General features: G+C 41.1%; 2 protein-coding genes across 2 annotated transcripts; one reads left to right on the top strand and one right to left on the bottom strand.

Moving 5' to 3' along the window:
* The first annotated feature begins 2373 nt into the window (after nt 1–2373).
* On the top strand, nt 2374–6209 carry nudt19 (nudix (nucleoside diphosphate linked moiety X)-type motif 19). Its single transcript, XM_010734421.3, has 3 exons — nt 2374–3348; nt 3876–4077; nt 4742–6209. Exons 1-3 carry the CDS (start codon nt 2458–2460, stop codon nt 4954–4956), a joined length of 1308 nt encoding a protein of 435 aa, XP_010732723.2. The 5' UTR covers nt 2374–2457; the 3' UTR covers nt 4957–6209.
* Nucleotides 6210–10167: 3958 nt separating this feature from the next.
* LOC104921778 (regulator of G protein signaling 9 binding protein) lies at nt 10168–12794 on the bottom strand. Its single transcript, XM_010734420.3, has one exon. It carries the CDS (start codon nt 11861–11863, stop codon nt 11120–11122), a length of 744 nt encoding a protein of 247 aa, XP_010732722.1. The 5' UTR covers nt 11864–12794; the 3' UTR covers nt 10168–11119.
* Between the last annotated feature and the right edge of the window lie 366 nt (nt 12795–13160).

The following is a 13160-nucleotide window of genomic DNA, read 5'->3' as shown; positions in this document are numbered from 1 at the left end:
TGGATAACCTTAAAAAGGAGGTAGGTAAAAAAGCAGAGTAACAGAGCAGAGTGTATGGGAATAGCTAGGTTTTTGAGTTAATGAGATCCACAGAACAGAGCTCAATGAGGAAGGGCTCTAGTTTACCATCTAGTAAGGAATTTTGATCTCTTGTTTTTTTATTGTTGTTTTTAAAGTGTTTTGGACTATACAGTGCATCCAAATTCTCTTATTTTAATGTGCATATAATTTGAACAAAGTAAACAAAAACAGAGAAACAAAGAAAAACAAAGACATTACACATTTTATTATTACTTTATTATTAACTGTGTTTTGAGGCAAATCACTTCATCTGTTGCTCAGGTAACAGTAATCCCACGAAGATGTTACAGGCACTCACAATGTTAGACGTGACCGATCTAATTTTTTCAGGACACTGAAACATTTCCGCCTCTCAGAGTTTACCGAGCCTTCACAATGCCCCTTTGATAAGGATACAAGGATACATGACACCCACATGTGTGTGCGTGTAGGTGTGTGTGTGCGTGTGTGTGTGTGTGCGTGTGTGTGTGCGCGTGTGTGTGTGCGCGCGCGCGCGCGCGTGTGTGTGTGTGTGTGTGTGTGTGTGTGTGTGTGTGTGTGTGGACGCACGCATGGACATTTGTCTGTTACATTCCCCTTCTACTCTGCCCCTTCTCTTTCCTCTTCTCTCCTCTTAAAACGTACATTTTAAATGTAACATTCTCCTTTCTTTTTTCTCAGACGACCTTTTTTCATTATTATATTTTATTATATGTCTCCACTTGTGCATCAGTTGTGTTGAAAAGTTAAACTTCTTCTTCTTTGAGCCAAGCATCCCCTTGCATAATCTTCAGCAGAGTTATAATTGAGTATTTTGTAGCCTTTGAAATGAGAAGGACTTTAGCTAATAATGAGATGTTTGCCTATGTGTTTGAACATTAGAGTGTAGTATGATTCATACTCTCAGTGAGAAAGGGAACAGTTTGCACAGTACACTATTTATCTACATTAGAATACTGTAAAATCAAATATGTTATAAGTCTAGTTGGAGTTCCGCAGATTTGTTCATTTTATTTCATATGTTTGACTTCCTCCAGTGGCTGCAGCTCTTGAGGCATTAGCTGAAACACGAAAGATGTGTTTTTTTGAAGCCTGTAACAGAATTTGAACAGTTGCCACACATGCATTTGCTGCAGACAGACAGCCTCGCCTGATTGTAGTAATCTGCTAACACAAGAACACATTGGCATATAAACTCAGTAACCCTGAGAATAAGAACGCCTGACCAATAACAGAGTGCAAATTTCAGGCACGATCACTGGGGCTTAGGATCTAACTAAGTGCATTTACAGCAACAAATACACTCTCGGTGAGCCTGTTCACTGCTGTATGTCAATATAACAACAGAGAACCAGGAACTGAAGCCAGGCAAAGGCGAGACACAATTTGAGGGAGGGCAATGAAACAGCTGGAGCAATAGCCACTAGGATACATGACCATATAAAAAAAACAAGTGAATAAAGGTCATAAAAGTAACAAATAAAGATAAAGATAACTAAATCAATATTTAAAAAGTCAATGTCACATAAAAACACGTCTATAAAAATGTGTTTTAGGAAGTGATTTCAAAATAAGTCACTGATTCTGCAAGTCATGTCAATATTTTGAAAGAAGGCACATTTTACATAGTCACCAATGTCCATGTGCACATATACACACCGCTGCCAGTTAGCAATGGTGTAAAGTTAAAAAACCCAATCTGATCTGCTTAATTCTTCCAATCTGGGCTCATGATGTGAAGAACAATATATTCCCTAAAATGAAACAATAGTCTACAATAGAGAAAGAAATAATTAGTCATAGACTGTGTTTAATTGCTTTTCATCATTTCCTGGGCTGGTAGACAGCAGAAACTGCACACAATGTATAAAACCTAATCTTTTTAGCAAAGGTACAATTTGGCACCACTGAAAAGTCACGGTCACACAACACTGAACTCTAGACAGAGGAGCAGCAAAAGAGTTTAGAGTGGATTGAAGAATGACAAAACGTTGTGTTATTATGATATGTATCATTGTTATCGTTATTTTGGCGGTCAAAAAGAGCTTCATAAATGATAAAGAAATAAAAAAGGCATCATGTCCATATTAATACATATGTATACTATTTTTATTATAAGTAAGTCAGTGAAAAATGAACCCTGAGAGAAATTGGAACACAATTTTTAACCGGGTCTAATATTTATCCAACTTAGTGATATTTAATGAGATTCAAACGTGTTTGCAGAAGAAAATAAATTTGAATTTCTGATTCATCCAACATGTTGTCTAAAATACAACAATTGATTAGATTTTGTATATTTTGAAGGATGTAATGTTTTGTGCAGTGAGGGGTGCAGTGGCGTCATCAGCCTGTAGGTGGCGATAGCTGCTCGTGGCAGATGTGCGCGTGTCATTCATGGCTCGCGTCACTTCCACCAAAAACAAATGTCGCGAGGCAGGTGACTGGGGGACTGAAACTTTCTCAGGTCAAATTAAGCACGCTGGTAGTTTTAGCATGAACACCACTCTGAAGCACTGGAAGGAGGCGGCCACTCTGATTGTAGCCGCGGGTCACAGGCTCGGTGCGGACGCTCTGTCTTCCAGGACACCGCTGACAGCCGCTGCAGGTTCCCCGCTGGGCAGCAGCTATGGGCGGTCACAGCTGCCGCACAAGTCCCGCTTTGATTACGACGTGTTACTGCTTAAACGAAGCAGTAAAAGCGGATTCATGCCCAATGCGTATGTGTTTCCCGGCGGCATGGTGGACTCCTCGGACTTTTCGAGTGAATGGTTGGACATTTTTAAATCTTTCAGCAAATCACCCAATTTTGGTTTGAGAAGCGTCAAACAGCCTCCGGAGACTAGACCTCCGATGTTCGCCACAGACCGGCTAAAACTGGGCTCTCCTATCTCAGGGGAGGTGGCCTTCCGGATCTGCGCATTGAGGGAGACCTTTGAGGAGTCAGGTGTGCTCCTGGTCGTGTCTAAATCGGAGGAGAAAAGTTTGTTAAAAAGCACAGAGGGCAGATGCGCCACTGATCATGTGCTGCACAAGAAAGCAAACGAGCTGTGCAGCAGTGAGCTCACCAAGTGGAGGACTCTGGTAAACCAGAATCCGTCCAACTTCATCAGGATGTGCAGAGAGCTGGAAGTGTTGCCCAACATTTGGGCTTTGCACGAGTGGAGCAACTGGCTGACTCCCGAAGGCAGATATGGTGTGTCGAGGTTTGACACAGCTTTCTTCATCTGCTGCCTGCAGGACACCCCGCACACGCTTCAGGATGAGAGGGAAATAGTGCGCTTTCAGGTGATGGATCAGTTTTATTCACACAACACATTACATCAAACGAATAGTTTAGTAAGTGTGCAGACAGAAAGAAGATGTGATCATCATCAGAGTGGGAGGTGAGGGTTGTTACTAAATTATCAAAAGCAGATCACATTGAATGAAACTAATTGTGTGAGTTGATTAAAAATAAATATTACTGCTTTTCCCACAGTTGGAAACTAATAAATACCTTTGGACAGATCGAGTTCAGTCTGAAGTTGTGTCAAACTGAAATATGAACCTACTTTGGCTTATTGTTGAGTGTCTGTGGCAGGTGTTTCTCAAACTTTTTACACCACCTCAGAAAATATTCGACATTAAAACCCAGCAGTGTACACTCACTCACTGTACGGTATAACCTTTTCTAATATTGCGATAAAAGGATATCACTACTTGTTGATTTTAACGTTTAAGGTTGCCGTTTTGTTCCATATTTTTCAAAATCTGTAGATTTTTCTGGTGAAGTTTGCACAGTTGTTAAACACTAACCTCTGTGTGTGTTTCAGTGGTCTACACCCTCAGAGGTCCTGCAGAGCTACCAGGCACGGGAGTTGTGGATCGCCCCTCCACAGTTTTATGAGCTCAGTCGTATGTGCCGCTTCCCTTTGCTGAATGACCTCCACAACTTCGCCAGCCGACGTGCCACAGAGGGCTGCGAACACTGGCTGCCCGTTCTCATGAAGGAACGATTCCTGTCACTGCTGCCAGGTGCTGACTGTCTGTCTCCTCATATACATATGATTAACTGTTAGTGAAGGCTGCCAAATAGATGTTATATTATTATATATTTAGGGAAACTTCATAATGTGATGAAGGTAAAGTGAGTATATATTTTTCTTAACAACAAACCAGATGATCTATCATTATTTCTCTGTGCCATACAGTTCTAAAACTGTCCAAAAACAAAGGCTGATGTGTTCCCTCATTACACTAAACATAGCCACTGGAGTGTACTTTTAGTCCATCCCACATACTCCATCCTGATGCAGTAAATACTGACTACAGCTCCAAACTAGCTGCTGAGAATAGTCCCCAACAAATGTAAATCAGTGTGAAGGAATGGGCTCAGGGCAGAGAGTGTCGGTTTTGGTCTTTTCATGGTTTTTGTTAAAAAATAACTGTCAAGAGTGAGATATGGTGAAAAACGCTGTACTTTGACTGCTTCTAAATGCTGCTACTGATGTTATTTAGCTGTGTCAGTTGGCAGCCCTTGCTGTCTTTGTGGGAAGATGTAGTTATTAAAGCTGACGCCACACTGCTGACAGCACGTCTGCTTTCCAGTCCTTTTATCAGATACTGTTACCCACTCGTTTTCCTGCTCATGAGAGCTGATAGACTAACCACTTCTGTCTGCTATTTTCTCTCGCTCTAGGTGACAAACTTTACCCGTTGGACAGCTCAGGAGAGGCTAAGGAGCACATGAGCACAGACCCTCACCTGGAGGATACTCAGGATTCTGGACTGCACCGCATGGTGTTCTCAGATTCACACAGTTTAACTCTACAAGTCAACATCACACCCAAGTACAATCATCTGGTCCCTGTTGGAGAACAAGCCCTCCCACATGACTCAAACAGTCAGACTTGACTTGCCGTACCTGTTGTACCAGCCCCACAAAAGATAAGTCTTTTTCACAAGAAGCATTTTGACTTGACATAGAAGGGTGAGCAGTTTCTACTGGTGACATCAACAGTGGCCATGTTCTCACTGTAAAGGGATGTTTAGTCATCCAGGAAAATGAGGTCAAGCTGGGTTAACCACTAGTCAGTCCCTTGTGTTAGCAGTCAGTCAGTTACAAGTCATATCACCATAAGCACTGTGCCAAATTGTTATAATTCCACTGCTTGCTGATTGATCAGCAACTGAAGAATGAAATCCGTTAGAGAGCAGCTAACGTGGTGAAAGATTGTAAATGAATTCTGAAATATCAACGCACACATTTATTAAAGTGTGGAAGTGAAATGCTCACGGTGTAATCAAGCTTGTAATGTTAACTGTCTTGCTGTCTCCTTACCCAATGTGTAGAAAATGCTCAGTGGAACACACATTTCTGTGTCGTGTTCCTACAAATTACATCCAACACAAAAGTGTGTACTTCGCACTAACACTCGGTATTTGTGGCATGAAGGGGAGTATGAAATCTGCATTTCATATACTTAAATATGCATTTCACATGCTAAATTAGCCCAAGATGTGCGTTGATTTATCAGAATGAATCTACAGCTTTCTTATCGTATCGTATTGTGTAACACTATCAAACAGTAGCTAGAAAGTCATTATGCTGATGTTAGCTGTCGTCTAACGGTACCTAATCGGTCATCAAAGTTGTTGGTTTCAAAATTGGGAAATGGTGAAATGTTAATGATTTGTCAAATTCCCTATTTTTATATGAATTACAACCTGGACACAGCAATAAAAAAATGTTGAAGGGTGTGTGTATTTTCCCCCTTAAGCATTTTTTCTCTCAGCACTTACAAACTCAGTTAACAAACTCAGCTCGTGTGCTAACGGGACAAGTTCACACAGTTAAAAAGAAAAATATTAATAGATATTTGTACATATTTGTTGACTCAAACAGTTCAATCCATTGTTAATTTGTGGGGCAGTTTTTAGTTCAACAGAGAAGGTTAAATGAGGTTTGTTTTCTTACTGTAACATGTAAAACAATGTCTTCTGTGAAAAAGGCTTATTGGGCTCTTGTCAATGACAAGCGTATATTTGTTTTCTGTGGGAAAAAATGTTAACCTATTTGTATTAATGACTGTTTGTGAAGGTAAAATTTGATTTTGTGTTAATTGTTCAATGTCACAAAATTATAATAAATACTAAATAGTTTTCTACCTCCTGGCTGGACCTGATAATTAGTAATCATAGTATTTTATTTTTGACCAAATTTAGCTTGTAACCTTTGTAAGAGGCTGACTACCAAATATATTGAAGGTATTTAGAGACAACACCTGCAGCTAAGGTAGCAGGTGATGTGTGTGTGAGATGGATGGTCCCTCTCAGTAGGAGTGCATATGTCAGTGGTGGAGGCACTGCAGGGCATCCACCCTTTCTCTATTGGGTGTCTTTCCTGCTCATAATAATCTCTGTCAAATGGTGCGTACCCTGTGTCTGGCATTTATGAATTAATTAATAAGTAAACAGATCAATTTAGTCAATATTAATTTGATCTTTTTACCGATGCTGTCTCAAACTGCTTTTAATGGTTTGTGACCACAGTGAACACAGGCAGAATAAGTTAAAAACAAATCTTTGTGTTTTGCTTTTTTAATCAGTTTCACCTGTTTCAACCAGGAAAAAGGTAACATTAAATCACTCTTCCCTGATTAAAGCATTTTCTTCTAATCCCCTCCTTGCTCACATCGCTCATCTTCCGTTTCACAGTGCTGTGTGTGTAGGATGGCAGTGGCAGAAAGGGGGTGAATTGAAATAACGCTACTCAACCTTCTGTGCTGTTTGCGCTGGAGAGTCTGAGGCTGAGGGTTTCTATGGCAACTCACAGCCTTGGAAATCCACCATCTTCATCCAGATGAGGTGATGATGCAGCGGTCTGTGCAGTGTGTAGCTCGTCTATTTGTGAACCAGTCTGCGTAGTTTATGTTTCCAAGCGACGGAGTGAAGCAAATGAATGGCTCTGTCGTGCATAAGTTCAAATAAAACGCCTCTACACAGCTGCAGAGAAAGTCGATTTGCTCACCTGTGAAGTGTTCGTTTTTATACCTGTGATTTTTTTTCTTTGCGTAACAGAGATTGCAACAAAATGATTTTAACAGGAACTGTCTGAAAGTTACATCAAAATAGACCTTTGCATGAAAATTCCTCCTGCTCTTTAAATATGACGGACAAATTCTGAAGTGCAGTGTTTCATGAGGCTTTATCTTGCACACTCTTTAAATCCCCTCCCTTTCCTCCCCATGTTTAATTAATCACCTTTTATATTTTTGGATCTCCAGATGACAATGTAAGTCTGTCGTGATCTTCAAGAGATTCATGACTCACTGTTAGCAGAGCTTATAGTGGCTTTGTGAGATGACAACCAGAATAAACAAGATGTCAGAAAGCCTGCTGTGCATGCATCAAAAAATACTTAGTAGTTTAAGGAGTTATCTTTTTTTAATATAATGTTCGATTAACGTTTCTCTACAGGATTCTCACATCCAGATGCTGAGAAGCCACAGAGAGCCTGGTACATGTTGACTTGTGAGTTAAAACACAGTGGAAATGGCAAATTGTTGCTATCTTAATCTGCAACTTTAATGTTTTATCTTTTCTTTTTTTTTAATATAAGAAAAATTTCATTCTGTTGCGTGCAAACCCTTTACTCAGAAGAGGAGGGGGGCTGTAATTAAATGTGATCCTGTGAGATTATAAGACACAACCACAGCCTGGAACTTAAGCTGAATGGTCTTTAAATGCCAGGTGTCTATTTACCACATATAATTACACTGGGGAACACAATTTTTGTTGAGTTATGTCTGACAGCTGTTTTTAACTCATTTTTGGGTGCCGAATCTGAAACCGATCTCAGTTGTTTCTCTATCACGTCAAGTTTTTGAACTATAGGATCCCCATTTTCTTAAAAAATATGAAAAATACTGTGCTTAACAGATATGTGCTTGTTTTCACTAAACCAAACTAACAGTCTGTGCAATGATCTTTTTGCTCTCGCCAATCCATGGGGATACCAAATGTCAACTTTTCACATGTTCCTTTGATCCACATCTGTAAACTCTCGACACACTGCTTGCACACTTTGTGGGGGGCCCATGGCTTGTCTTGATCACCGAGTTTTACTTTGCAAAATATGCTTGTTTGACAAATGCACTGATGTTTGCTTTCCTCTGACATGGAATGGTGAAACTAGCACAAATATAGCAAAAGGAGTCAGGGTCAGGAGCAGACATGATCTGGAACAAAGGAAATATATACCTATGTAAATAAAACACTAAGATGGAATAGTTACAAGCTTTGAAAACTACAAAAACAGCATAAAACCAAATAGAACTTATAATGGTATGCCCATGGTTACAAGGTTAAGAGAAAAGCCAGAACAAGTCCTCTTAATTACGATGCCGGCTTTCTGTTTGCAGATATTGATAGTACTGACCTATTGGGAGCTGCACACACCTCTCACCATGCTGTCTCAATTGTGACTGCACAAACAAGTTGCCACGTAACTGTAGATGAGTCCAATCGTGATCAGCTGGCAAGTCTTGCTACAGCTAATCAGTGAATTCTGCTTATCTGGAGGGTAAGCTGTGGAGAAAAAACTTGACGTGCTAGAAAAAAGCTGACTGCAATTTTGGAATCGGCATGCCAGTTTTGGTTTTAATCAGCATAAAAATCTAACTCAACAGAATTTGTTTTCAAATTGTCCCCCAGTGTTATTGGAGAACCTCCTCAAAGGTGGGGGAGATGATCATTACAGACAATTTAGAGCTCATTTGATGTGTAACTATTGAACTACAGGCAATTACAACAGCCTTTTCATTATAATTCACATTGAAATGTATTTGTATTTGTAAATGACGATAGAGTAATGTGATGAAGTAAGAACTGCTGACATTTTTCAGCAGATAATAGACATGGATGTATTTATCCAGAAGCCACTTTTCTCTGAAAGACAAACTAGCTGATGTCAAAGGAGGACAGAGAGAGAAGAGAGACACAGAATCCTTACAGTAGCACATCAGCATTGATAATGAAACACTTCTCTTTAATAGTAGTTGTTAGGACTTTAGACCCTTTGATATACTGTCTTTATCATTCAGTCTCACTTTTACATTTTTCAGTCATCCCAAGTCATCCCTTGCCAACGGTGACGCAGTGTTTTTTCATAAATTTGTTACAATAATGTACCATATAATTGACGCTAAAAATTAAAAAAAAGTTATTTATTTGTTTAATTGTGAACTCAATTCTTCAAAATTCAATTTAAAACTATGTTGGATCTACTCAGTGTTTTGTTTCAAATAAACAAAACAGTTTGGGGGGAGAAATGTAAAAGTGTTAAAACATCCACAAGAATCCTTATAATGTTGTCATCCCAATATATTTCAATATATTATATATTTCAGCTGTTAGCGATCCCAGCAGCATCCGACCAACAAATAGCTTTAACTTAGCTTTACTGTCTGATTACTGAATAAATAGGTCACACAAGGGCCCCAGAACTGTCATTCAGTGAAAGAATGTCAGAGTGAAACAAAGTGAATAATAAACAAAATCATCTGCTCACTGTAATTACATGTTTTTGTTAAGATGATCCCTCATCACAGAACATATCTTTTTTTAAATTTCATAATTAATACTCATATTGTGTTAACTAACATCTCCCTACTAAGTTTTTTGTCAGCCAGCTTTGTCTTTAGTCTCCAGCAGAATTTGATTAAGATTTCTGACTCCAAACTGAAAGAGTTAATGCATGGCACAGGACACAACCACCGCCATTAACGTCTCTCCTGGCTTTGGGTTTGACAGCCTGGAATGGTTTCCGAGAATAACTACAAAGACTCTTACAACTAAAACCATTAGGGTGTTAAAGCATTGTATTAGTCCTCCTTTTCATTTTAAGCCGGACACTGTTTTAACACCTAGGTGGCCATGTTTAAGATAGTACTGCTCTGCTTTATATACCTATTTGTATACATCTGATCTGTATGTGTCAAGCTTTTGCAGCGGTTTCAAATGAGGCCACTGCAAAAATCCTCACACATAATAGTTATGTGACATTCATTTTATAAAAAAAAAAAAAAAAGATTGGAAGCTATTTCTGCAAACTGCACATGTGTTTCAATTTTTTATTATAATAAATATACTTATGTATGTACATTATCTGACACAGCAGTCTGTATGTACAAACCCCTCTATTCACAATGTATACATTCAACACTGTTTGCAAGAAAAACCCTGAAAAGGAACGTGAACAGGCTTACAGTGAACTGGTGTATTATTAGAGGTCTCAAGGCTCTCATGAAGCACATTGTGATTGAATGAAATAAGATGCAGGCCTAGTACAATCAGGTTGTACGGCTTTTTTATATATATTTATATATATATGATGTATTAAAACTGTGCTAACAGGAGTGTGGAACAGTGCAGGTTTGATCACATCCAACCTGTATGATGTGAGGAGTTGAACTGAAACACTGGCTCTATTAGTTCTCATACAACAGGACCCTACTTTTCTTGATTAGATGGTTCCCCTGCTTGGCTTGAACACATCTGACTCTGCTGGATGATAATTCATAAACTGAAAGCATCAACCAGCAGAACATCAAACGGGAACACTTAACAGTAGGCTACATTTACGCTTGAGCTTTTCCACTAATCCACTTGGATTACGTGTTGCTTGCATCATCCTGATGGCCAGACACTGTCACGTAATTTCAGGACTTTTTTTTTTTTTTTTTGCTCTTCCAAAAATACCACGACCCCTTGGCCCCTCAAAATACTTAAACTCAAATTGTGCGTAAAGTCCATTCTCTCCGATTGACACACACACACAGACACACACACACTTGCCTATAGGCTATTGTTCTACATTTTACCTAGTGCAACTCCCTCAACTCCACCAAATACATTCACAAATCAGAGATAACTTCGGTGTGTGTCCGAAATTGTCCAGCCCCTCATGGCCCCTCTCTCTTTCTCTTTTGTGGAGCTGCTGGCTTTGAATCACCGTGGCGGTCCCGTAGACAGCCGCGCAGGGTGTCCATCAGCATTGGGCTGCTGGTTGAACAGTTCAGGACATATTGATGACTAAATATCCCAAAACCGCAGCGACCGTAACGATGACAAAGAAGACAAGCACGGCGCAAATGGAGGCAAAGCCAGCATCCCTGTTACCTCCTCCTCCCTCCTCTTCTTTGGGCTCCTCTTCGCAGATGGAGATAACACCCACGGAGGAATTTCCAACACTCATGTTGGACTTGAGCTCCGCGCCCGCCTCCTGCTTTGCCTCCACGGCCCACGGTGCCACCTGCACCTTCATCTCCATCTCCTCCATCATCTGGGTCATCTGGGAGATCTCGGACTGCAGGTCCCGGAGGTCTGCCGTGTCGATGTTGCTGTCCGACTCGTACTTCATGTTCTGCACGCTCATTGCCCGGGCCGCCACGGTGGTGGTGCTGCCGGTCATCCCCGTCTGGATGAGGTGTCTCGTAGGTACCTTGAGGGGGAAATCCTGCCCTATCTCCAGGGACCTTTTCATGTCCACCTCCAGGAGCTCCATGCTGCTTGAGAACAGCACCCATAGGCGTTCGTACTCGGTCCGGTCCTCTTTGCTGATGGTCTTGTCTTTGAGTAGAGAGGTCAGTTTAGTCCTGTTGGCCACGGCCAGCTCCTGGGCCTTTTTACGGGTCCTCTTCAGCTCCTCACGCAGGTTCTGCGAGTCCGAGGTGCTTCCCAGGGCTATGACCAAATGCCTGTAGCAAGCGGTGACTTTGTTCAAAGCGTCCAGCATTGTTTTGCACTCATCTTTCCCCATGACTGCTTGGAAAAAAATCTATCTCCTCGTCCAAAAAAATATGAAATAATAATGAAAAGAAGCTTGGAGAGAAATGGCGAGCTGTTAGTAATGGTGCTTCAGCCGCTGTCCTTAGTTTAGTTTCCACAGAAGCACACCCCCAGCTCTACAAATCCCCTCACCGCACTAGTCAGAGCAAATTCCTCTCTATCCATGCTCCTTCCTGTCTGCAAGCAGACCCAGAGAGCGGCTTAGAAATTAATGTGTCCGTAAACGGCTTTAGGCTACCTTTGCGCTTCCCCACTCGAGATCAGACAGCGCCGGTGCAGGGCGCAGACGCTGAATGGATGTGAAACAATCCAACCTCCCTCCTTTCTCCCTGAGATTGAGATCCAGATTCAGCTACAGGTGTCATCCGCCTAGCTGCTGTTTGTGTGGAGAGGAGAGAGTGAGAGCGCACGGTGCTTTTTTTTTTTTTTTTCTCCCCCCGTCAGCAGCTTAAAATAAGCTCGTTGATGTTCAAAGATGACGCGCGACTGAGAGGATGGAGATCTTTGAGAGAATTAAAAGAGAGAAAGGCGTCAGAGCGTCCATAACAGAGAGCCAGATTGGCTATTGGTGTTTTTTTTTTTGCTTTGTTTATCTGTAAGGAGGAGAGGGGTCCACTTCTGTACCCAATCGATGATGGTTAAGTATCAGTAAACGCATTCCGTGGTCACATGTGCGCACTAAACAGAGCCATGCAGGCAGGGAAACAAAGCAGCACCGATCCCATTGGTTTGCACGCGTAGGCGTCTGGTCCGAATGCATCATGTCATTGGCTGCTCTGTTCCTGATGTGGGCAGAGCTGTGATATCCATCAGCAAGGATGTCAAATCACAAAGCTCGAACCTGTCTGCCACTATCTGTCTGTTTGTCATCAGGATCCCTGCATATGATGTCAGCTACATTTCCGGAGACGAGTGACTCTGATGACTGACAAGATATTCAAAAACGATTCAAAATAGTCCTGCAAGAGCAAAGGTGTACTGTACACACTCTTTTTGGTGACACCCATCACTTCACCTGCTTGGTAAAGATATGTTTACACATTACAGACAAAGTGGTTAACATCTGTGCCAGATGTGTGCATAAGTGGTCCACATATTAATTTCTTCATGTCCTGCACTAAATTAGACACACACATGCCTGCACGCAGTTTATGATGCCAGTCTTTGCGCACTGTTGGATGGATAATGGGTTGTTTACCTTGTTGACTCCTGCTGTGTTGAGAGGTGAGAGGCAGATAAGACTGTGCAGTGTTTGCTTGGTTTGCTCT

Source organism: Larimichthys crocea, chromosome VIII, assembly GCF_000972845.2.
Source record: "Larimichthys crocea isolate SSNF chromosome VIII, L_crocea_2.0, whole genome shotgun sequence".
In the NCBI taxonomy this organism is placed as follows: domain Eukaryota; kingdom Metazoa; phylum Chordata; class Actinopteri; family Sciaenidae; genus Larimichthys; species Larimichthys crocea.
The sequence above is the reverse complement of the archived record's forward strand: the minus strand, read 5'-3'. Positions and strand labels throughout refer to the sequence as shown.

What these genes read in the sequence shown, in the direction of transcription:
- nudt19 (XM_010734421.3), top strand. Translation starts at nt 2,458, where the DNA reads ATGGCTCGCGTCACTTCCACCAAAAACAAATGTCGCGAGGCAGGTGAC. An exon ending in GGGAAATAGTGCGCTTTCAG is followed by an intron (nt 3,349 to 3,875) that starts GTGATGGATCAG and finishes TGTGTGTTTCAG; the next exon opens with TGGTCTACACCCTCAGAGGT. An exon ending in ATTCCTGTCACTGCTGCCAG is followed by an intron (nt 4,078 to 4,741) that starts GTGCTGACTGTC and finishes CTCTCGCTCTAG; the next exon opens with GTGACAAACTTTACCCGTTG.
- LOC104921778 (XM_010734420.3), bottom strand. Translation starts at nt 11,863, where the DNA reads ATGGGGAAAGATGAGTGCAAAACAATGCTGGACGCTTTGAACAAAGTC.